The sequence below is a fragment of the Chelonia mydas genome, chromosome 20, assembly GCF_015237465.2.
Source record: "Chelonia mydas isolate rCheMyd1 chromosome 20, rCheMyd1.pri.v2, whole genome shotgun sequence".
In the NCBI taxonomy this organism is placed as follows: domain Eukaryota; kingdom Metazoa; phylum Chordata; order Testudines; family Cheloniidae; genus Chelonia; species Chelonia mydas.
Window position 1 is genome coordinate 14,400,786 of NC_051260.2, and position 25,245 is coordinate 14,426,030.

Here is a 25,245-nt window from a genome sequence, read left to right on the forward strand (position 1 = left end):
CAGCCCTGAGACGCGAGCCAGCCTGCAGCAACGAGCGCCCAGTTTGACAAACAGCGGCCGGACGGCGTGGGGAGATCACACAGCGAGTCGCACGGAGCCGGGAATCGGGGTCTCAGCCCGGCACCTTATTACAGCAGTGCCTACCCGAGAGCAGGGGCCTATTGAGCCAGGTGCTGTCTGTACCCCAGCTCTCTGGGGCAGATTGTCTCCTGCTTACAGGCTTAGCTGACAAGAAAGTTCAGGGATGAGAGCAGGGAGGTCGGCAGTCAGGACTCCTGGGTTCCACTCCCAGCTCTGGGAGGCAAGTGGGATCTAGTGGGGTCGAGTAACGAGGTCTGGGAGTCAGCGGGTAGAGAACAGAAGAAGGTAAAGAGGTTACACAACTTGCCGGCGGCCGGGGCACGTGTCGGCGTCCGGATGCTCCTCTGCGAGAGGGATAAGCTAGAGGACGAGCGAGAGTATCGGTAACCCACTGCTGCTCTCGAGTTTCAGTGCCCCATATTTATACACAGCCTTGTCGATCGCCAGGCTTAGCACCTTCCAGCCAAGGACACCGAGTGCAAGTACAAACGCATTCCAAGCTGGGAGCGGGAATGGTCAAGTGCCATTTTAATGGCTCCAAAACTGGGAGACGCAGAAGAGAAGTGATTTGCCTAAGGTCACCCAGCAGGTCAGTTGCAGAGCCACGAATAGAATCCAGGAGTCCCGACGCCCAGCCCCCTCCCCCAACCTACTAGACCTCACTACCTTCCCAGAGCCCGCAATAGGACCAGGAGTCCCGACTCCCACTACCCCCACCAGACCCCCCCGCTCCTCTCCCAGAGGTGGGGGGCACAAGGCAGGCATCCTGACTCCTGAGCATAGGACCATCTTTGCCACTCCTGCAGTAGGGCGTCTACCAGCGGCAATCTCCGGCCGGCTCACGAGTCTAAGCGGCGGGTTTCACTCCAGGTGTCGTCCTTCCCTCGCCCTGCTTGGTTTCAGAGGACCCCCCCACCCTTCAGGGCCGGGGTGGGGGTGGGGGGGCAGTCTCAACTTCCTGCTGTCTCTCTTCCCCAGCAGAGCAGGAATAAACACAGGCAGGAAGTGGAAATAAAGTCCAGATGTGGGACCTGCAGAAATGCCTGCTGCATCCCGGTTCTTTTCTCTTTAATCCCCTGCCCCCGCGCCCCCCCCCCCCGCCCCCCCGGGCTCGGTAGGGTGGGGCTCGCGAAGGGCTCAGAGGCAGGAAGGCTTGGATTGGGGAGAGAGCACCCCGGCAGCAGCAGTGGAAGAAAGAGGCAGAATTGTCCTGTCTCCTGTCCCGCTCCTCAATGATGCTTAGAGAGGAAATTCGGCCGCCAGGCCACACTGATTAGAAACACGATTTATAATCATCTGTCACAACTCCGGGTGGGGGAGAGGGGGCGGATGATGAGGAGAGACTGATAGGAGTCAGCTGGTACTGAAGTTCCTGAAGCAGATCCAGGCTGGCTCAGATGAGAAGAGACCAGATCAGGCCTAGTGGCTAAAACAGGTGACAGGGGAGACTGGGAGCATCAGCACCAGGTCCTGCATGCCCCAGCCAATCGGGCTTTGTACAAGTCCTTTCCCTGCTCGGTGCCTCCGTTTCCCACCCACTCCTCTCATCCTACGGATGGGGGAGATCAAATTCTGAGCCTTGCTCATTAACATTTGTCCAGGGAAGCTCTAGTCTGAAAGCGACGGGGAGATGCACAAGCTCCATCACTGCGCGGTGCTTAAACACGACCAAGTATTCAAACAGTCTCGCTCTGAGCAGGGGCAGCAAGAGTGGCCTGGTGGTTAAAGCAGCGGGCTGGGTCTCAAGAGATCTGGTTTCAGTTCTTGGCTCCGAACGCCACCATGAGCAAGTCACTGCCTCGCTCTATTCCTCAGTTTCCCCACTGCAAAAGGGGGATGATCCTTCCTGCTCTCTGGGGTAGGGACTGTCACTTGCTAGATGGACATACAGCACCCAGCACACTGGGGTGAAATTATCCGGGGGGTCAGATAAGATGATCATCATGGTCCCTTGTAGCCTGAAAAATCCACTAGTCTCAGTTGGAGTCTCCAGGTGCTACAAATAAGGCAGCGGGCTGGGCCCTGGGAGATGTAGGTTCAATTCCTAGCTCTCCCAGTGCCTCAGTTTCCCCATCAGCAACTATTAGCACTGTCCATTTCCCTACCTAGCAGGGGTGTTTGGTGATGCAACAGCAATGGGCATAAAAGAATCTAGCTAGAGGCCCTGATAGTTCTTTCCTTCCATGACCCCTCTGCTTCTACAGCAAAACACGTCTCTTTGCAAACTCCGCTGGGATTCCTGCCCAATTCCTCTCAGCTGCCCGACCTGTTTGTGTCCTAAAAATAGCCCATGACAGAGTCTGCTTCTCCTGGCCTCTGCAGAGCAGCGCCTCATTGACTGACTGACTGACTGACACACACACACACACACGCACTTTTGCTCCTAACAAACAGGCCCTTGCTCAGCGCAAATAGGTGGCGGAGGATGGAACAAAGAGGGCAGATAATGCTCTGATCTCCCCTGACAAACTGTTTTCCAAGGCGGGAGACCCAGTTCCAGGGCTCTTTCGAGGAAAGGCCAGTGGAATGGAAACCTAGGTCTCGGATCCCCCCCTCCTGTGTCCTACGATCTCCTCCCACACGATGTGGCTGGGAACCAGAACGCTGAGCGCAGACAAACTCACTAGCGGAGGCACAAATGTATCAAGATCATTTATTCCCACGGTTGGGGTCCAATTCTGTGACTGTTCCACCCCCCACCCCTCCATGCACAGCGGATCTGTACCAGATCAGGCATCCTTGGAGTTAATAAGGATGACTTTGTGGTTTAGGCTTGGGAAGCAGGACTCCTGGGTTCTCTTCCCAGCTTTTTTCTTTTGGGGGGGTGGGAGGGGGGAGAAGAACATGCAGGAGTCTAGTGGATTAGAACATGTGGAAGGGGCGGACAGAACTCCTGAGTTCTATCCCTGGCTCCGAGAGTGGAGTGGGGTCTAGTGTTCACAACAGGGGGCTGGGAGCCAGAACTCCTGAGTTCCATCCCTGGCTCTGGGGGGTGTGGGGGGGCAGGGTCTAGTGGTCAGAGTAGGGGGCTGGGAGCCAGGACTCCTGGGTTCTATTCCCAGCCCTGGGAAGGGAGAGGGGCCTGAAAGCAAGGTAAGTCAACTGGACCACAAAGATGGGAACAGAATCCAGCAGTCCTGACTCCCAGACCTGCTGCTCTAACCAGTCGGAGTCAGGACTTTTGGCTTCTATATTACACAGGTAAGTCTGCTGAACTGGGAATGTTAAACAAGTCGCCTCCCTGTTCTGGGCCCCAGTTTCTCCTCCCATCCTTTGTCTATTTAGACTGAGCTTTTGGGGCAAGGACTGTTCCTCACTCGGTGTCTGTGCAGCACCATGGGCTCCTCATCCCAGGTGTGGCCTCCAATCAACACAGATAATAAATCTCTCCCCCAGGATCAATTCTAAGGTCCACTCATGGCAAACTGGGGACCCCACCAGGCTGAGTAAGTGACTGCTTGCATGCCCCTTGACCAGCCCCCCCCAAACGCACCCACATCCCACCGCCCTGCACCCAGGACCAATGGTTGCTGCATAGCGTGGGCCCACAAACTCTTACAGGCATTGTTATCTTTCCAGATAAAGCCTTTGTTACACAGCAAAGATCGCTAGGCCTCACAATAGACAGGGCAATTCGGGCCATTGTGTTGGGAGTTGGTTATCGACAGGGAACACAATGACTGGCCAGATTAAGTTGAAGCCCAGAGATTAACAGAGCAAAATCGGCAGGGCCATGGCCAGGAGGAGGACTGCACAGACTGGGATTTTAGGCACCAGTTTAACTTGCACCAGTGCAAACCACTGAGCGCAGATGTGACTTACAAGACCCGAAGAAGAGCTCTGTGACATTCAAAAGCCTCTCTCTTTCACCACCAGAAGGTGGTCCAATAAAAGATATCACGTCCCCCACCTTGTCTCTCCTATCTCCGGAGACCTGACCGAGGATCGTGGTGAATTCTCCATCTCTGGCCATTTTTAAATCAAGCTTGGATATTTTCTAAAAGTTCTGCTCCAGGAATTATTTGGGGAAGGTCTATGGCCTGTGAATTACAGGAGGTCAGACTAGATCATTCGAAGGCCAGAAGGGACCATTATGATCTATGAATTTATGACCCACCCACCATTTTGTAACTAGGGTAAACCACAGCATCGTTTATGTTAGGTGCAAAATGGTGTATTGGTGTAAATCATGTCTATGCTAAGGGGTGGCTGAAATCCCAACATAAACAAGGCCTTTCATGAGATCTGGTCTATTTCACAGGAAGGAAGGATGGGCCCAACGGTTAGGGGCACAACCGAAGACCTGGGGCACCCAGGTTCAGCACCTGCTCTGCCACAGACTCCCTGTGTGACCTTGGGCATGACCTATGTGATTTTTGAGGTGACACATTGGATATGTCTAGGCTGCAGTCAAGAGATGTCTTTGTCTGAGGGATTGGAGCAAATTCGGTTGTATTTTAGGGAAGGAGGCCCTTGAAGAATTCCACCTGGATTTCAACATTTCCACTCCACCATCAACCTCAGCTTGGATCAGTCCACACAAGGAGATCCACTTCCTGGACACTACAGTGCAAATAAGTGATGGTCACATAACCACCACCCTATACCGGAAACCTACTGACCGCTATACTTACCTACATGCCTCCAGCCAGGACACATCACACGATCCACTGTCTACAGCCAAGCCCTAAGATACAACCAAACTTGCTCCAATCCTTCAGACAGAGACAAACACCTACAAGATCTTTACAAGCATTCTTAAAACTACAGTATCCACCTGGAGAAGTGAGGAAACAGACTGACAGAGAGAGATGGGTACCCAGAAATCACCTACTACAGGACAGGCCCAACAAGGAAAATAACAGAACACCACTGGCCATCACGTACAGCCCCCAGCTAAAACCTCTCCAGCACATTATCAACGATCTACAACCTATCCTGGAAAACGATCCCTCACTCTCCCAGATCTTGGGAGGCAGGCCAGTCCTCGCTTACAGAAACCCCCCTCAACCTGAAGCAAATACTCACCAGCAACCACAAACCACACCACATAAACACTAACCCAGGAACCAATCCCTGTAGCAAACCTCATTGCCTACTCTGTCCCCATATCTACTCGAGTGATAACATCAGAAGACCCAACCACATCAGCCACACCATCAGAGAGGCTCATTCACCTGCACGTCTACTAACGTTATATATGCCATCATGTGTCAGCAATGCCGTGTACATTGGCCAGACTGGACAGTCCCTACGTAAAAGAATAAATGGACACAAATCCGACATCAGGAATGGTAACACACAAGAGCCAGCGGAGAACACGTCAATCCTTCTGGGCATTCTATAACAGATTTAAAAGTAGCTATACTTGAACAAAAAAACTTCAAAAACAGACTTCAAAGAGAAACAGCAGAACTAAAATTCATTTGCAAATTTAACACCATTAATTTGGGCTTGAAAAGGGACTGGGAGTGGCTGGCTCATTACAGAAGCAGCGTTGCATCTCCTGGAATTGACACCTCCTCATCTATTGTTGGGAGTGGACACCATCCACCCTGATCGCATTGGCCCTGTCCACACGGGTTCTCCACTTGTGAGGTAACTCCCTTCTCTTCATGTGCCAGTATATTTACGTCTGCACCTGTAATTTTCACTCCATGCATCTGAAGAAGTGGGGTTTTTACCCACGAAAGCTTACGCTCAGATAAAGCTGTTAGTCTGTAACGTGCCACCGGACTCCTTGTTGTCTTCACTTTTTTTGGTTAATCTCCAATCGGTTTAGATGGATACTTATTCCCAATTACAAAAAAGGCAGCTGAACTATTAACTCAGAAAAAGGCAAATCAGAGACACGAATTCTAAAAAAACCCACATGCACGTCCCCACCATGCAGCCATTCGTGCTGGAATATCTGACATTGCCTATTCGTCAGTCAATCAACCAGCTTGCCAAGCTCACCTGAGCTAGCTTTAAGCATGGGCTCCCTCTTCCCCGAGTCTATAGCCAGGAAGATCCCGGATGGGCTTGCACTTGAGCAGCTAAGCACATGCTTCCACAGCTTCAATCACTATTGGTAGCGGAGCTGGATTCAAGCTAGCTCGGTACGTCTATACACGCTGCAATCAGACCTCTGACCGCAGCATAGCCACACCCTTACGTGGGGCCTCTCTCATGTGGGGACAACAGCATGTCCCTCCCTCACTAGAGGGTTGTGCAGAAAAACACATGAACAAGGGAGATGATCAGATACCATGCTGATGGGAGCCACATCTGAGACAGACATATCTGCGAGACTCACCTTACGGACACAAGTCTCTGCTCCATCAACTCACCAGTGAGTCTATCCATCCCGATTTCAAAAGCTGCCTTTGCCAGACGCTTCAGAGGAAGAAATCCTGTGGTTATGATTTGTCTTACTGTGGTGCCTCAAAGCCCCCGGTCATGGAGCAGGACCTCGCTGTGCTAGGTGCAGTCACAGAACAAAAAGACACTCCCTGCCCCAAAGAGCTTGCAGTCTAAGCAGTGAGGGGACAACTTGCCCCCAGGGAAAGTTTCCACCTAAGCCCAAGAGAGTTACATGCCACAGCAAGCTTCCTAGCCCATAGAATATCAGGGTTGGCAGGGACCACAGGAGGTCATCTAGTCCAACCCCCTGCTCAAAGCAGGACCAATCCCCAATTTTTGCCCCAGATCCCTAAATGGCCCCCTCAAGGACTGAGCTCACAACCCTGGGTTTAGCAGGCCAATGCTCAAACCACTGAGCTATCCCTCCGAAAAGCTTCCTTTTAAAGCTCCTGGTTATTTGTTCCATTCTCACACATCTGGCTTCCATGAAATCTTGTGGCCAAGGGTTCCACTGGCTAGTTGGGTGGGGAAGAGCGTGGTTTCCTTTCCTGGGAAAATAAGGGAACATGTAGAAACCCTGGGAATCTAGGGAAATCTAGAGTGGGGAAAGACAACACAGAGCAGGAGTTAGAGATAAACGTTAATGCTCCTTTTACTGTGACAAGCCAGACACGCTAATTTTCAAGTGTTGGTTTTACGACTGTTTGAGAGGGGGGAAATTACGACTTAATTCTGTCCCCACGCAGAAGGGATCAAAGCACCGCCAGATCTATACTCCTACATACAGAGCTGTAGCTCCAAAATCCATCCTGGTGAGATTTAAGGGGGCCATTGGCTCCCCTCTCCCCACACCTAGCTGTCCCAGTCCCCTGGGGAAGTGCTAATCAGGGATGATGGTAATCGCATTAGCAGCAACACACAGCACAAGGGATTTTAAAGGAAGCAGGGAAATCTGGACTGGGGTATTTAATCTCAGAGTCCAAGCAATCAACACCTTGGTATTTTCGCTACCTATTTCTCTCCCCCGCAGTCAAGAACAGTGTCCAAGGGGGCGTCACCTGAGAATGATGCAGCATTAAACTTGATGCTATTTATGCGGCTTCAGACAGGATGCACCCCCCCGCCCCAACACCGCAAATCTTCCATAGCCCTTTTAATGGCCATTACCCAGGAGGGCGGGAGGCCAGACAGCACCTTCAGGCTGCCATTTAGAAAACAAAAACCACACATCAAGGTTAAACAACGATTAAACCACCAATAATGAGAGTAGGGGCACTGAACACACAATCCTATTTACTGCACCAAAAGCAGCTGTTTAACGGGACAGAGCCACCTTTGCTGGTGCAGGGCAGCACCCAGGTGTAAAACATTTTCCCCAGCTCAAAGCCGGGCGATTAAACAGGTGGCTCCATTTTCAGGTCATCGCCAGGGTGGGAGTTGGAGGCTCGACAGCTACTTGGGTGCTAGAAGTTTTAGCCCTAAGGGCCCTTTTCTGCTTTGGGAGCCAGACACCCACACAAACACAGACCGCGTCAGTGCAAACAGGCAAAGCAGATTTTTGACCTGGAAGAGACTAAAGCAGAAGCAGCAAACCGTAGTGCTGCAAAGTCCAGTCTAGAAAATCTTACCCTGTCTACCAGTAGTGGGGCCTAGTGGTTATTTCCTGTCACCTCGGGAGACAGGTTCTGTTCCGGACTCCGCTACCGACTTGCTGGGTGCCCATGGGCAATTCACTTCCCTTCTCTGTGCCTCAGTTTCCCCTCCCACCCTCTATCTGATTGTGAGCTTCTTGGCGGGGGCAGGGACTGTTTCTGCAGAATCTAGTAGGATGGGACCCTGATTTCAGTTGAGGTCTGTAAGTGTGGCTCTCCTACTATCACTAATCATGTTTCTTACAGTAGTTCCAAAAGACCAACTGAGATCAGGGCCCCTTTGTGCCAGGCGCTGCACAGACACACAGCAAGAGACAGTCCCTGCCCCCAAAGAACAGAGAATCTTAATCCCAACCCCTTGTTTGATGCATCTACATAAGGGACTAGACACTGAAGGCTGTGGAAGTGGGGCAAATCCCCATTGCAGATAAGGCCTCCATGGCTCAGCTCTGCTCAGAGGCGGAAATTCCCCATGGGCCCCTCCTCACAGCTGCGGGTGGGAAAGGACCTTGAACAAGGATGGGGGTTGCGTCAGAGAGCCATTTATCTGGTTGGAGAGCATTTAAAGCCCCTAGCAAAGGAATGAGGACAGGATCAGATCCAGAAAGCCACAGCCCCTTTGTGCCCTTACATATCAGCTCCTCACATCTCCATCTCCAGCGTTTTGGCGGTTTAGATTGCAGTGCTGACAACAGCGGGAAGTTAATTGTTGCCAGAGCTGTTATAGCCTGTGAAACAAGCCATGGTCCACTCTGCTACTATCAAAGAATGTCCACCCTGCTGCAGGAGAGATGTCAGACCCTCCCCTCCCTAGCACTGATTGCCAGAGAGCATATGCCCTGTGGCAGTGAAAAGACTCAGGTGGGGGGGAGGAAGGGGAGGACATAGAAAGGTTCAGGGGCTGACAGAGGGAGTGCACCTTGGGGGGGGCGGCTGGGGGGGAGAAAGAGGGTCAGTCTGCCCTTGGAGAGGACAGATAGAGCAGGGAAGAGTTGTATAGTTCCAAGCAACATGGTCAAGTAGATAAGATCAGAGGGAATCAGGACTCCTGGGTTCTTTTCCCAGCCCTGCCACCGACCTTGGAAAAGTCACATCCCCCTCACCTGGCCTCAGTTTCCCCTCCCTTTTGATTTATCTGTTTAGAGTGTAAGCTGTTTGGGGCTGCCTCTTAGGCTGTGTCTTCACTAGGAAATCGGCATACTACACTGGCACCGCCCTCCTAGCGTGGATGCAGCAACACCCGCAAAGCTGCACCTGGTACCACTATATTAAAATCCACCCTGAGCGAACCAAGCTGCGCCAGTTTTGCCGACATAGCTGCGTCCACACTTGGGGCTTCTGCTGGCCCAGTGGTCGATCAGGGGATCACACCTCTTCACAGAGCTGACTGACACAGCTTTGCCGGCAGAAGCCTGTTGTGTAGACACAGCCTTATCAGGAAGTCTGATCTCCCAGTGTGACAGTAATACAAATAATCATAATAAAATCAGGGTTTCAGGTATAAACACAAGTGACAGGATTTCTTGCTTAAAGGGCTGCCATCAATCTAAAAGCAGCGTCCTTTCCATCGGAATTCCACCCTCCTGTTGTTACAAGTCACACCCAAGGGTTCTTACAGTTTAAAGGTAGAAAATGACACACACACACACTGCTGCTACTTGATGCATCTAAGAGTACTTGAATCTGGTCAGTTTCACCAGTTTTCGCCTGCAGCTGCCTTTTACACAGCAACAAGGGGAAGGGAAATTCCTTTTTAAAAAGAGAGGACAAACAAACTGTAAAACCACAGTAAACAGCAGGGAGAAGCTTACAAGTCCCTGAAGAGGTGAGGCTTCTGTTAACACTGAACATTGCCTCAACTACAAACTGGGGATAGGAATCGCCATGCTGGATGAAATGAACCATCCATCTCGCCCAGTGGCAATCTCTGCAGCAGCACCAGATGCTTAGAGGAAGGCGCAAGAAACCCCAGAGTTATTGGGGACCCGAGCGAGAGGTCAAGAGGAGCCTGGCCCTGGGGGGCAGGAAGTGTCTTTGCTGCAGAGTTAACTACTGTGATCAGCCCCCCGATCTGAGCAGCCAGCCAGGGTAGCCTAGGCCTGGCGTGGGCAGCCACCCTGCACAGCCCTAGCGTCATCCCCGCTGCTGGGTCACTAGGCCATCTGGGGGGCACATCCCATTATCCTCCGTGCTGCAGTACACTCCATGATTCTTCCCCTGGTGAATGGTGGGAGAACCTGTTGGTCCTCCTGGACACGCAGAGGAATTGTAGGCAGGTACCGCAGGACCAGCGACACTTGGGTGATTTTTAGCCTGTATCCCTCTGCACACTGGACGGGTTCTAGGCCAAGTGAAAGGTGTACCACCAGGCAGACCAGCTTGCCTGGGGCGAGATGATTATGTGTGGATAAGAAAGTGGTGGGAATAACACCCAAGTAAGACCCTAAGTTAACTCTGCAGAGAAGAAGGTATCAGCCATCCTAAGGCAGGAGGATTCATGGCCCTACCTAAACTTTGGGGGTTTCGTTTTTTGTTTTATTATAAGCCAGGATGCTCTCATCCATATACGTGCCTTCTTTTAAATCCTGCTGAGGTTTCAGCTAACAGTGTCTTGTGGCAATGAGTTTCACATGCCAGCTACATGTAATCGGGGTGGGGGGGCACTTCCTTTTATTGGCTTGAACTCTACCACCTTTCAAGACATCCCTTAAAAGGGAAGCTCCTACATAGTTTAGATCCAACATTTATAACTACTTAAAAAAAGTTTCACAGCAATTTGGCAGAAATCAATCTTTTTGTGACAGTTTGTGCACATTTTGAAGGGGTGGCGGGGGAAAGAGGGGGTCTTCCCATGCATGGTCCGCCACCAAGCTATCCCAGCAGGCACTGTTAACTAGGAAGCGAAACAGTCTAGAAACAGTAGTGAAACTGACTAACACAACTTCAATCTTCAAGCTGAGTGAATGTAAACTAGAGCTGTAAGAAACCGGATTTTAAGTAAGAGATTCAGGTGTCCTCACCTCCAGTGTCTCTAGCACACTTTGTTTTACAGGTGGGTGGAGAAGATTAAATGGACTTGCCCGAGGTCATGCAGCAAGACTGTAGCAGAGCTGAGGATTGAACCCAGGAGTCTGACTCGGAGCACAAAACCACACTCATCCAGAATCCCGACTCCTAGCTTTTCCCCCTCCTTCAGCGGCTACAGATTTCTGCTTCCCTTCAGAATCGTCTATTTCACCATACTTATAAAAAGCCAGCCGAGAAGTTCTTTTACCACTCCCTCCAAATGACTTTCAAGATTTTGGATCAAAGATAAGACAAAGCTTCAGAACAGGATTGATCTTGCATGCAGAAGATTTAGGAACCGAAAGCAAGAGGCCAAAAAGGTGTGGGGGGAGAAGGACACACATTTTAAGTCAGAAACGTGTTGCAAAGTTTCCGAGTGGACTTAAAATTCAAAGCCAGGGGGATCATCAGCTAACACTCAGAGAGGTTTGAACTGCTAGGCACCAATTGGGTCTGCTGAGATTTGGAGAAGCCAATGCAAAAGGAACGCAGCACAAAAAAAAAAAAAAAAGTTCCCTGAAAACTGATCCTGCTTTGCTGGAAGCTGAGACCTTGCAATAGCTGCTCGAATTGATTGTTCAGATGGCAGCAACCTGAAGTGACCCCACTTCCTCACCTCATCCCCTCTCACAGCATCATCTGGGGAAAGTAACCCACCTAGTAGTATCCCCCGGGATGGGGGAGTACTTCGTGTTGCAATGCTCCCCTGATGGCTCCATGGGCTTGGACAGACTTTAAAGGGCCAGAGCTTCATTTACACTAAGGTCCCTTTTACGCCTCTCAGGCGGCCAAACGAAGCCTTAAAGTTGGCATCAATGTTAAAAGAATTTGGCGTGAGAATCACATCCAGATTTCTCTTTAGCTTTCAGATCCAGGCTTGGGCCACATCGGGAATTAGCTGCGTTGGTGTTGCCAGGTCAAAACTGCTATTAGCCCAGTGGGTGCTGACCCCCACCTTGAAACCAAGGATTAGTCAGCACTGGCAGCAGCCTCAGCGTTTGGCTTCTTACCCTGTCCCGAGGCTCTGCCGAGGGTGCAGCTGCATTGAAAGGATAGGTGGCTTCCAGCCAGCTGGACCCCGGGCCAGTAGCGGCTTCGCAAGCGGCCTATCTGGCTGAGCTCGTGGGGAACTGTGGGATAGTGGCGAAGGACCAGCCCCATTTGTGTGTGGAAACACGACCCAGCCCCACACTGGCACCCTGCAGCACAACCCTCCATGCTATTGAACGGGGCTCCCAGGGAAGTTATTCCAGAATGAGGTACGATTTGGACTTTCAGTGCTCTAGCTATCCTGGAATCAGAGCACGCACATGGGGAGTTTATCCAGATTAGCTATTCCAGCCAATTTCATCATGTAGACAAGCCTTTAGTAGTAAATTACAGTAGCACCTAGAAGTTTTAGCATAGATCAAAGCCCTGCTGGGCCAGGCACCATCCATGCACCTAATAGAAAGTTCCTACCCCAAAGAGCTTCTCAAAGGACACAAAGGAAAGATCCTTATTTTACAGATGGGAAACTGATGCACGGAGCAATTAAATGACTTGCCCAAGGTCACACAAGTATGCGGCAGAGCCAGTAATTGAACCCAGGTCTCTCTCATCCCAGCCCAATGACTTAACCACCCTTCTTCCCCACCCACCTCCCCCTGTCCTCACAAGCCTCGTAAGACTGGTACTAACCTCACTCAGCAGGGCTGGTTACTAGGTTGCGTTTTGATACAGTCCCTTCCGGGAAGGCCCCTCCCTGGTGTCAAATGCAACCCACATGCCACACATCACAGAGGCCAAGGACAGGCTTAGTCAGGGAAGAGGAAGCCAGCAATCCTATCCATCCGTGAAGTTGCACAACAAACAAGGGACACTAGGATGCAGCAGTCCAGCGCCTGCTAGAGAGGCACCAGAACAGACACAGCAGCAGGGCTAACTCCAAAGACAGCCCACCCCCTGGGCCGGGACCAGTCCCCATGGGCCATTCAGACTCTGCTGAGGGAGGCAACAAGAGATGGTGCTAAATAGGAAAGTGGTGGGGGAGGTTGTATGAAGCAGACACCTGGGAACAGAACCAATTTGCCTAGTCACACGGCATAAGCCCTCGCCCCCCTACCACTACCCACGGACTCTGGGGGCACCATGGGGATTGTTCAGTCTGACCTCTTGCAGAACACAACTTGCAGAGTCCCACCCAGCTGTGGGGCCTAGTGGGTAGAGCACTGGACCAGGTCTCAGGAGCCCTGGGTGCAATTAGCTCTGAGATGGGCCTGCTGGGTGACTTTGGGCAAGTCATGTCCCTGCCCTGTGCCTCAGTTTCCCCCTCTGAGAAATGAGGGTAATCCTGTGGCCCTTCCTTTGTAAAGCACTTTGAGGTCAGCTGATGGAAAGTGCTGTAGACCGGCTAGGTGATATTACTACTCCTGAGCGAAAGCCACCCCTTCATCGCCACACGCAGGGCTAGTTCACTTCTTAGCAAAGAGACCCTCTGTGCTTCTAGGGCACCAGGGACAGTCTCAGGTTACCAGCCACAAGTTACAACAGTAGCTTCCCCGTGCACAGCCTGTCCTCCAAACATAGTCCCCTTCACAAATGACTAGACCCAGAGCTTGCATCCTTCGCTTCCTCTATACCCCCTTCCCCAGATGCATTGTTTTCCTGCCCCCAGTCAGCCTCTGATCCACACCCACCGCTTGCTTGAGCCTACAAAGTGTGAGACAGTCTCCATGGTAACTGGGGCTAAGGCTTCTCCAGGCAGAAGCCAGATTCAATGGGAAGGGAGCGGGGAGCTCAGTGGGTTCTGCAGACACAGGAGAGACCACGAGACTTGCAAAAAATGTACCATTTGCACCAAGCGGAAGACTAGCCCCTCCACTGCCACCAGCAAAGGTCTGGGGCAGGGCCCTAGCAAAAGAGACACACGCTGCTGGGAAAGGGGCTCTTGCTGGGATTCCTCCGCTGGAAGGATATCATCTCATGTCAGCTTAGAAGAGGAGCTCTGCAAAAGTGCCTAGTAAATAGGAGAAACCCCTCCCCATTTCCCCCACCCCATCTTCATGCCCTTCAAAACACAGAGCTGTCCCATCGCAAGGCATGGCAGGTTTGCTATGCGACCCTCTCCTTCCCGCCTCCGTCTGTTTGGGGTGTGGGGAGACTCCTCTTTCCCAGCAGAGGGAACTGTTGCCTTTCAGGGATGAGAAACTCCCACAGGGCCCCCCCCCCCCCCCCAACAGCAGCTGCAAAACTTACCAGTCTTGTTCATTTCGTTACAGCTGCTGTGGGCAGAGACGCCCTCCCTCCGCCGCACCAGGTCTCCTTGGGCTACAACATTTTTAAATCAAAACTCGTCAACTCTGCAAAAGTTGATGGCTCAGGGTCATTCCACCCCCTGCAAACCTTCCTCAGGAATTTCCTACTTACTTACTCACCTGGGAGTGGACTTTCCCCAAATGTATTCAGAAAAGCAAGTGGGGGGGAGGGGGGATTCCTTCAGCAGAGAACTGGGGGGGCCGGGGGGGGGGAGGCAATGCACCATTTCCAAAGGGTGTGTCAGTCAAGGTAGCCACATCTCGAGACATACTAACTGCGGAGAGCAAAACATCACCTTTCCCATTCAGAGCAGGCGAATTGGGTTTCTTAGACTTTCTTCTCAAGCATCTGGTGCTAGCCACTGTCAAGACACTGGACTAAACGGATCCCGAGCCAGATCTGGGATGGCAATACTTTTGTTAACCCCTTCGCCTTACACTTTGAGGGTGCGAACTTGTACAGAAGAGTCCATAACGCCAAGATGGACAGATGTGTGTGAGAACACCCCAGCCCCAAGGAGAGAAACCAAACACGCTGGTGAACCCAGATGCAGCATTGCCAACGAGCAGAGTTTTCTCAGGACTGTCATGATCTCTGAGGCTTTTTTTTAAAGCTCCAATGTCTGGAACCAAGAAACTGCATGAGAATAATTCTTTTTCCCCATTAAAATAAAAGAAGGGTTCTAGCCTCCAGCTGCAGATAAAAGCCTGGAAATTTGAAGCTAATGCACCCTAAAGGCTCAGAAACTGGCAGGCAAACAAAGTGGCCCCACAAGTTATTTTTTTTAAAAAAAGTTTTTTGGGGGGTTAACCCTCAGGGTTAGCAATGCTGCAGATGCATTGTTTGCAAGTGGCAATCCAGACTGGAGAGCATCGTACACAGCTTCCTATGGGAAGAGAGGAGAACATTGATCATATCTGCGTGTAGGAGGAGGGGTCAGAAAAGCCTGGCTTATTACACATTCTTCCACAAGAAGTTCTGGCCAGGCTGTAAACATGGAACATGCTTGATCCCGCTCAACTCATTAGTTGAAATGGGCTCCCTTCTCCTCCCCCTCCCAAAGCGCACAGATCCACAACTAAGACAGCCAAACAGAATACAGTAGGCCCTACGTAAACGCTGGATAGAACTGAGCAATGGATTAACAGATCACCCAGCGCTTTGCAGATATGAAGCAATTATTACTAGCAGGTATAGGTTCCATAGCCTCTTTCAAACACGGATTCAAGTCGTTTCAGGAGTTAAGCCGCATCATCCTTCTCTCCTCCCCAAGTATTAGCCGCACGTTATAGACAGGGAAACTGAGGCAAAGAGGTTACAGGACTTGTCTTCCCCAAATCTCATGGCAGAGTCAGGAAAAGAACCCAGGAGTCCTGGCTACCAGCCCTACCACGCTAGCCACTAGAGGCACACGCCCTCCCAAAGCTAGGGAGGAAAGGCAGGAGGAGTCCTGGCTGCCAATCCCCTGCACCAGCCACAACTCCTCCTAGAGTTTACAGTAGAATCCAGGAGTCATAGCTACCCCCTCCCCTGTGCTCACCACTAGGCACGTCACCTCCCAGAGCTGGGAAATAGAACCCAGGAGTCCTGTTCTAACCACTCCTGCACTGCTCAGGCATGCATTATAAAGGTGTCCCCATTTCATATAGGCAGGAGCAAGCCAAGATCTGTATGACAGACAGACATGAGCAACAAACATCTGGGAGTCTCCATATTCCCCCCTCGCCCAGGGCAAGCACTCCCAGCCACAGTCTGCTTTTGCCCAGGCAGGGGTGGGCATTGAGAACTCCTCCCCAAAAAAAATAACACAGGAGATTTTTTACTCAAGTGACCCAGCTCAAAGTAGATCTGATGCCTGTAGAAAAATTTGAGATTAACCAGATTAGAGGCAGACCAACTCCTTTCAGAGGCCAAGGGCAGTTTTTCAAATGCTTCCTACCCACCCACCCTGCCCCAGTGGCATTTGAACACTTTTGATAGCAGGGGCACTGAAAACCATGGATAGAAACTTCAAGCCAGGGGGTGCTACCGCACCCCTAGTTCCAGCGCCTCTGCTCCCACCGCCCCCTGGCCTAAGGGAAGCCATGATCCCAAAACGGCAGAGAAACTTCTGGAGCTTAACAACAAAAATGCTCCGGGGAGAAAACTACACAGTAGAGTTACACACACAAACTCTTAGCCCAAAGGACCACACAGAGAAGAAATTGACACACACAGGCTGGGGTCAGGAAGCCAAGTCTCCACAGAAGCTCCATTACAAACCCATCACAAGGAAGGGGTTGAACCAAAAGTGTGGTGCAAAAATGGATCGCAACCCCCCCACTACTGAGACAACATCCCCCCGAAAATAAAGTGCTTGCAGAAATGTATCCGTGTGAACACTTAAGATCTAGACTAGGTATGTTGCTTTAAAATCAGGGTGAGTCTCCATTTTTGTGATCTGGGGGCCACTGACAAAGGGGGTTCATACAGGAGGAATGGGGGTGGTGGTAAAGTGCATCCCAGCAGTGTGCAACTCCACCACCCCAGAGGCTCTAAGGGGGGTTGGGTTGGGGGGATAAGTTACATGACATCACATATACACCCCAACCCACATGCCCCATTACAAGACTGGGGAATTCCATACCCAGGAAGTGTGTCCATCCACTGGGGGAGGAAGGGGAAACACCCACCCCGCCACCGAGAGCTGGACAGAAATAAGGGCTTCCCCCCCACCACCACCAGGGCTGGGAGAAAGTCAGCACTAAGCTGGGCCAGGGGAGGGAGAAGCAGCCCCAGTGGAAAGGGGGAGAGGGGAACAGGGAGGTAAGAAGAAGGGAAGGGAAGAGCCAGAGGGGTTTGGGGGATGATCACAAGGAAAAGGAAATGGGGCTTAGACGGGGGAGAGAGAACCAGGATAGAGGGAACAGGCTCCCAGGAACTGGGGAAGGGACAGAACTGGAGGAAGAGGAAAATAATGGGGAGCCCAGACCGAGGATATGGGGGGACAAAGACAGAAGAAGCCTAGCCCAGGGGATGGGGGCGGGGGGGGAAGAAAGCCAATCCCAGGGGATGAGCGGGGGACGGGGGGCAGAGAGAGAAAGGGGACTGGGCAGGGGCGAGGAAGCCCAGCCTAGGGGGAATAAAACTGGGGGGCTTGCCCAGGGGCTCAAGGGGGGAAGGAAGCCCAGCCTTAAGGAAGCAGGAAAGAGAGAGGGAATTGAGGCAAGGGGAGACCAGCCGTGGGAGGAGAAGGGGAGTTGGGGGGCTGGCCCCGAGGGGGGAAAGGGAAGGGAGGAGAAGGGGAGTTGGGGGGCTGGCCCCGAGGGGGGAAAGGGAAGGGAGGAGAAGGGGAGTTGGGGGGCTGGCCCCGAGGGGGGAAAGGGAAGGGAGGAGAAGGGGAGTTGGGGGGCTGGCCCCGAGGGGGGAAAGGGAGGGGAGAGGAGTTGGGGGGCTGGCCCCAGGGAGCCCTGCCCGGCGCTGGGGTCCCGCAGCCCGGTCCCGCAGCCCGGCCCCACTCACCCACAGCTCGGTGCCCCAGTCCATGCTGGCGGCGCCCGCTCCCCCCGCTGCGGTCAGAGCGCGGCCGGGCCCGGATCCGCCTGCGCCGCCGCCGCCGCCGCCGCCTGCTCCGGGCTCACAACATCGCAGCGCGGCGCTGCCTCCTGCCGCGGGGCCGGGCGGCCCCCGCCCCCGCCCCCTGCGCCTTAAAGGGACAGGGACCCCGCCCAGCCCCGGCCCGGGGACGCCCCACAGCGAAGGGCATCCCCCCCCGTGTCCCCTATAGAGAGAGGGGAACCCCCCCACTGTGTCCCCTATAGAGAGTGGGGAACCCCACACACTGCCCCATAGCGAAGGGCGTTCCCCACTGTCCCCCATAGAGAGTTGGGGACCCCACATTGACCCTTATAGAGAGAGGTGAAACCCCACACACACTGCCCCTAGAGAGAAGGGCTTTACCCCACTGGCCCCAAAAGAGATGGGAGCCCCACACACTGCTGTTATAGGGAAGGGCGCCCCCCACTGCGCCCTATAGAGAGATGGGAACCCCACACACTACCCCCTAGAGAGAGACGGGAACCCCACACACTGTCCCTATATAGAAGGGGATTTCCCCACTGGCCCCTATAGAGAGAGGAGGACCCTACACACTGACCCTATAGAGAAGGGCATCCCCGCCCCCAAATTGTCCCCACAACCCCCTATAGGGAAGGGCATTTCCTACACCCTCCTCTGACACATCTGGCTCTGGCCATGGGATACCACCCACCTATCATGCTGACCAGGTTTGCCTCACCCTTTCCTTATCGTGCCCCGTCTGTCTGGGTCCATCTGCTATCGCCTCTCTTATACTTGGCCCTGCTGTGCACTTCGCAGCTACAGCACTAAGGGGGCTGCTAAATCCGCACCCCCGAGCGCCGTAGCAGGGCCGACCCAACCCCAGGTGTAGACGCAGCTCGGCAGGTGGACGACCGCTTCTGTCGACCGAGCTGTCGTCGCTCGGGGACGTGGGGGCCCTACCCCGATGGGAAAACCCCATCCGTTGCCATCCTCGGCCTCTACACCGTGGAGTTATGCCAGCATAGCTGTGGCACCATAACTATGCCGCTAGAGAGAGCGCCCAGAGCGTAGACGTGGCTTGGGGTTGTGAGCTCTCCAGGGCAGGGGCTGTGTTTTTAGTCTGTGCCTCTACATCACCGAGCACTGCGGTGTCCTGGATCCCAATAGGACTCGGGCCGCTGGTCACTGTGATAATACAAAGAACACATAACAGGCCGCGGACCATCAATTATGTTCATCTATTGTGGCAAATTCCTTGGGACTGGGATTCCTACCGGTCAGCTAGAGGCAATTAGATATATACCCCATCCCTACTCTCAGACACCTTCCAACTGCTCCCCTCCCCCAAAAGGGTAAAATGACCCTATGGGTGGCAAATTAGATACGAGTTTGCATTGTGATACAGCAGGAATTTAGTACTTGTGGCACCTTAGAGACTAACCAATTTATTTGAGCATGAGCTTTCGTGAGCTACAGCATGAGCTATGAAAGCTCATGCTCAAATAAATTGGTTAGTCTCTAAGGTGCCACAAGTACTCCTTTTCTTTTTGTGAATACAGACTAACACGGCTGTTACTCTGAAGCAGGAATTTAATGGCCAGTGTGATCTGTGCTGTATAATGTAACCTGCTGTGTGGGTCTAGAGCCCCCTCTCGTGGCCGGTTCTTGTAAGAGGTTTAGGAGTCTGCTATGGTGTCCAGTCCGGTAGCTCAAGTGTTCCTGGTTCACCTGTTTCGCGGTGAAGGTGCTGGGTTCAAATTCTGCTGTTGGCCTGAGGCACATAGATAGAAACATCACCACAAAGATCAGGGAGTTAATGGCCTCTGTACGGCTCGAGGGAGATCTAGCGCACAGGAGCTTGATTCTTGGGGTGGGTTTGTCTGTTAGCTTGCTTGCATGCTTGAAGATTATAGTGTGGTCTGTTTTGAGGGCTCTGTGCTGAGTCAGCCAGCAGGCTAGGCTAGGCTGAGAGCTTCCTAACGAGGCTCTAGCCTGATGCTATCCCTTGGTCCATGACCCCTTTCGGATCCCTTGACAAGGAGGTGGGGCTAACTCTGGGAGAACAGGAGTTTAAAAAGCCAGCTCCTAAGCAAACAAGGGAGTTTTGAGTGGGAGTATGAGAGGCCTTCCTTCCGGGTCCGGTTTTTGAGCAGCGAGCGCCTCGTGACAGGGAGCAAGATGGAGTGAGCTACCCAGGTAAGGAGAGTTTAGCAGTGGGGCGGGAGGCCGACAGACTATAAGCTAACTACTAGAAGGGTGCTAGCAAAGCTTCCTCAAAAAGAAATAGGGGTGGGAGTAAGGAGAGAGAGAGAAACCCAACCCACCTAACAAACATATGCTAAACTTCAGCCAGTAATGTTCTCCCCTAAAAAACCCACAACCCTCTCAAGAGTAAAAATAATGCAGCCAGAAGTCCAGCCACAAAGCAGTTTATTGCATGGAATGCAGCATGGGCCGGTGATGTGTGTGTGCACACGGGACAAGCAGCTCACGGCCTGCAGAGACACAGTACGGGCTCTTGAGATCTATGTGGCTGAACTGGAGGAGCAAAGGGAAACAGAGAGACACCCAGAGGACACTTTTAAGGGACACAATAGAGTGGTCGCACCCCCAATCTGACAGCTTCTGTTCTGTTATGGAGAATGAAAGTCTCAGGGAAGGAGAATATCAAGCTGGAGCAGAGGGAAACAATTCCATATTGGGGACCCTCTTCCAGATGAAGTTGTGGTATCCCCTTGCATCAAGGGTACCCCTCTGGGGGAGGGGACCCCAGTTACTAGGAAGATCCAGGTAATCGTAATGGGGGATTTGGTAGATAGTTGAGTTTGTGATGGCCAGGAGAACCACGTGGTAAATTGCCTGCTGGGTGCAAAGGTTGCTGACCACATGAGACATCAGTGCTGGTGAAGGTGGTACCAATGACATAGGGAAAGGTAGGACAGAGGTCCTGGAGGCCAGATTTAGGCTGCTAGATAAAAGATTAAAGTCAAGGACTTCCCTGGAGCCATTCTCTGAAGTGCTTCTAGGGTTTATTTAGTGGCATTATATTTTCTGTCTTATTATCCATCTCCTTCCGAATGGTTCCTAACGTTGTGAGCTTTTTTGACTAAGATGGGTGAACTAGAGTGCCCGGCATTACATGAGGATATTGATATAATAGGCATCATGGAAACTTAGTGGAATAGGGTTAATCAATGTGTCCTGGTAAGACCAGGGTACAAAATACACAGGAATGACAGAGTAGGTCATGCCAGTGGGAGAGTGGCACAATATGTGAAAGAAAGCATAGAGTCAAAGAAAGTGGAAATCTTAAATCAACGAAGCTGTACCACAGAATCTCTATAGATAGAAACTCCCTCCTTGAGCAGTAAGAGTATAACAGTAGGGCTATATACTACCCACCACCTGACCAGGATGTTGATGGTGATTGTGAAATGCTCAGGTTGATTAGAGAGGCTGCAAAGGCAGAAAACACAATAACAGTGGGGGGACTGGCCATATGTCACCCCGAAGGCATGAATCCAGATCTTGTACCACCCTGAGTCTTCCCTGCGCCCAGCAGTTTTTCAGCCACTGCACCGTTTAGCCATGCCTCAGTTTCCCTGCTGTCAGTGGTGGTGTGGCCCAGAGCTTTCCTAGCTGTGCCAGAGTCTCACCACACTCTGCAGTCTTCCCTGCTCTCAGCAAAGGACTGGCCCACAGCTGTGTTAGTGGCTCACCGCTCCCATCAGATTTTGGCCCACAGCATCTCTTAGCCGCGCCACAGACACACTCTGCACTGACTCAGTTTCCCCAGTGAGCGTTCACCCCCTCGATCACTGAATCTGGCCATGGCAGGCTTGTACCTGAGCACCCTTGAGATCAACTCTGTTATATCAGCACAGAAAATAACAAACACCAAAAAAAATAAAACCCACTTCCTGCTTTCCGAATCACAGAACAACCTTTAGGGCCCACAATGATCCAGGCTACAGGCAAAGAGATGGGGTCCAGCATTCCCACATCTGGTTGCTGGCTAGCCCCTGATCCAGCACATCACTAGGCCTTCCTCCTCCTGGGTCCCACGGGCCTGCTTTGACCCTCTTCTGCTGTTTGTGCTGCCTGCATTTGTCCTGGTCAACAAGTTTCTATTGCTCCAGGTCAGCCTCCTCGCTCTGACACATGGCCTTGCGTTCTAGCCATCTCTCCTCCCCTAGCAGCCTCTGGCTAAACAAGACCTCTGCATTCTCCAGCTTCGTTAGCCGGAGGTTCCATCTTCCATAGATACAAAGTGCTGGCTTCTTCGTTCTCCCAACCGATGGCTCTTTGCTTCTGTTCAAGTTTCCCAAAACTCACGGTTTTATCCCCAGGGTCAGGATGACCTTCCTGTTGCCTTCCCATCTCCCTGATGCTTTGATGGTGTGACCACTCTTGTGATTCCACAATGCTTAATTTACATTGGAGACAAGTAGGTAGCTGCCTTTCATAGAATCATAGAATCATAGAATATCAGGGTTGAAAGGGACCCCAGAAGGTCATCTAGTCCAACCCCCTGCTTGAAGCAGGACCAATTCCCAGTTAAATCATCCCAGCCAGGGCTTTGTCAAGCCTGACCTTAAAAACCCCTAAGGAAGGAGATTCTACCACCTCCCTAGGTAACGCATTCCAGTGTTTCACCACCCTCTTAGTGAAAAAGTTTTTCCTAATATCCAATCTAAACCTCCCCCATTGCAACTTGAGACCATTACTCCTCGTTCTGTCATCTGCTACCATTGAGAACAGTCTAGAGCCATCCTCTTTGGAACCCCCTTTCAGGTAGTTGAAAGCAGCTATCAAATCCCCCCTCATTCTTCTCTTCTGCAGACTAACAATCCCAGCTCCCTCAGCCTCTCCTCATAAGTCATGTGCTCTAGACCCCTAATCATTTTTGTTGCCCTTCGCTGGACTCTCTCCAATTTATCCACATCCTTCTTGTAGTGTGGGGCCCAAAACTGGACACAGTACTCCAGATGAGGCCTCACCAGTGTCGAATAGAGGGGAACGATCACGTCCCTCGATCTGCTCGCTATGCCCCTCCTTATACATCCCAAAATGCCATTGGCCTTCTTGGCAACAAGGGCACACTGCTGACTCATATCCAGCTTCTCGTCCACTGTCACCCCTAGGTCCTTTTCCGCAGAACTGCTGCCTAGCCATTCGGTCCCTAGTCTGTAGCGGTGCATTGGGTTCTTCCGTCCTAAGTGCAGGACCCTGCACTTATCCTTATTGAACCTCATCAGATTTCTTTTGGCCCAATCCTCCAATTTGTCTAGGTCCTTCTGTATCCTATCCCTCCCCTCCAGCGTATCTACCACTCCTCCCAGTTTAGTATCATCCGCAAATTTGCTGAGAGTGCAATCCACACCATCCTCCAGATCATTTATGAAGATATTGAACAAAACCGGCCCCAGGACCGACCCCTGGGGCACTCCACTTGACACCAGCTGCCAACTAGACATGGAGCCATTGATCACTACCCGTTGAGCCCGACAATCTAGCCAGCTTTCTACCCACCTTATAGTGCATTCATCCAGCCCATACTTCCTTAACTTGCTGACAAGAATACTGTGGGAGACCGTGTCAAAAGCTTTGCTAAAGTCAAGAAACAATACATCCACTGCTTTCCCTTCATCCACAGAACCAGTAATCTCATCATAAAAGGTGATTAGATTAGTCAGGCATGACCTTCCCTTGGTGAATCCATGCTGACTGTTCCTGATCACTTTCCTCTCATGTAAGTGCTTCAGGATTGATTCTGTGAGGACCTGCTCCATGATTTTTCCAGGGACTGAGGTGAGGCTGACTGGCCTGTAGTTCCCAGGATCCTCCTTCTTCCCTTTTTTAAAGATTGGCACTACATTAGCCTTTTTCCAGTCATCCGGGACTTCCCCCGTTCGCCACGAGTTTTCAAAGATAATGGCCAAGGGCTCTGCAATCACAGCCGCCAATTCCTTCAGCACTCTCGGATGCAACTCGTCCGGCCCCATGGACTTGTGCACGTCCAGCTTTTCTAAATAGTCCCTAACCACCTCTATCTCCACAGAGGGCTGGCCATCTCTTCCCCATTTTGTGATGCCCAGTGCAGCAGTCTGGGAGCTGACCTTGTTAGTGAAAACAGAGGCAAAAAAAGCATTGAGTACATTAGCTTTTTCCACATCCTCTGTCACTAGGTTGCCTCTCTCATTCAGTAAGGGGCCCACACTTTCCTTGGCTTTCTTCTTGTTGCCAACATACCTGAAGAAACCCTTCTTGTTACTCTTGACATCTCTTGCTAGCTGCAGCTCCAGGTGCGATTTGGCCCTCCTGATATCTTTCCTACATGCCCGAGCAATATTTTTATACTCTTCCCTGGTCATATGTCCAACCTTCCACTTCTTGTAAGCTTCTTTTTTATGTTTAAGATCCGCTAGGATTTCACCATTAAGCCAAGCTGGTCGCCTGCCATATTTACTATTCTTTCGACTCATCGGGATGGTTTGTCCCTGTAACCACAACAGGGATTCCTTGAAATACAGCCAGGTTTTCTCCTGTCCGGGAGAAAACCTGTGTATCTCTATGTTTGGGCACAGACTTGAAAGCCTAATAGCCATATGTATCCATAATTTGTCACATGAGTGTTAATACAGACATTTCATTGTCATATTAATCACCAGCGTGTCACTAGCTTTCATAAAAGACTGCCCTCGATACACTTTTATAGTACAGTAACAGTGTATCTGATTCAATTGCTTATTATTCAGGGTTCAGACCCCCAATTGTCCCGCTGGGGTGTTTGGACCTTGATTGTCACAAAGGTCCTTCAGCAAAGACTCTTAAGCAAACTAAGCAGTCACGGGATAACAGGGAAGATCCTCTCGCGGATCAGTGACTGGTTAAAAGATGGGAAACAAAGGGAAGGAATAAATGGTCACTTTTCACAGTGGAGAGAGGGAAATAGTGGGCCAGGGAGCAGTACTGGGTCCTGTGGTCTTCAGCATATTCATAAATGATCTGGAAAAAGGAGGTGAACAGTGAGGTGGCAAAATTTGCAGATGGCACAAAATTACTCAAGCTAGGTAAGTCCAAAGCTGATTGTGAAGTGTTACAAAGGGATCTCACTGACTGGGCAAGAAAATGGCAGATTAAATTCAGCCTTGATAAGTTAAAAGTAATGCACGTTGGAAAATGAAATCCCAACTATATATAAAACAATGGGGTCTAAATTAGCTGTTACCTTTTAAGAAAGAGATCTTGGTATCATCAGGGA

General features: G+C 51.5%; 1 protein-coding gene across 3 annotated transcripts in view; it reads right to left on the reverse strand.

The window, feature by feature from the left end:
- The window catches only part of TRIP10 (thyroid hormone receptor interactor 10), a 75,364-nt gene extending 57,261 nt beyond the window's left edge, over positions 1-18,103 (reverse strand). For 2 of the 3 annotated variants that reach the window (XM_037887718.2, XM_037887716.2), the window contains exon 1: positions 17,943-18,103. In XM_037887718.2, the coding sequence (XP_037743646.1) occupies positions 17,943-17,966 (24 nt within the window). In that variant the 5' untranslated portion in view covers positions 17,967-18,103. The remainder of the gene's footprint in view (positions 1-17,942) is intronic. The other variant, XM_037887717.2, reaches the window with a different exon arrangement.
- Positions 18,104-25,245: the final 7,142 nt, after the last annotated feature.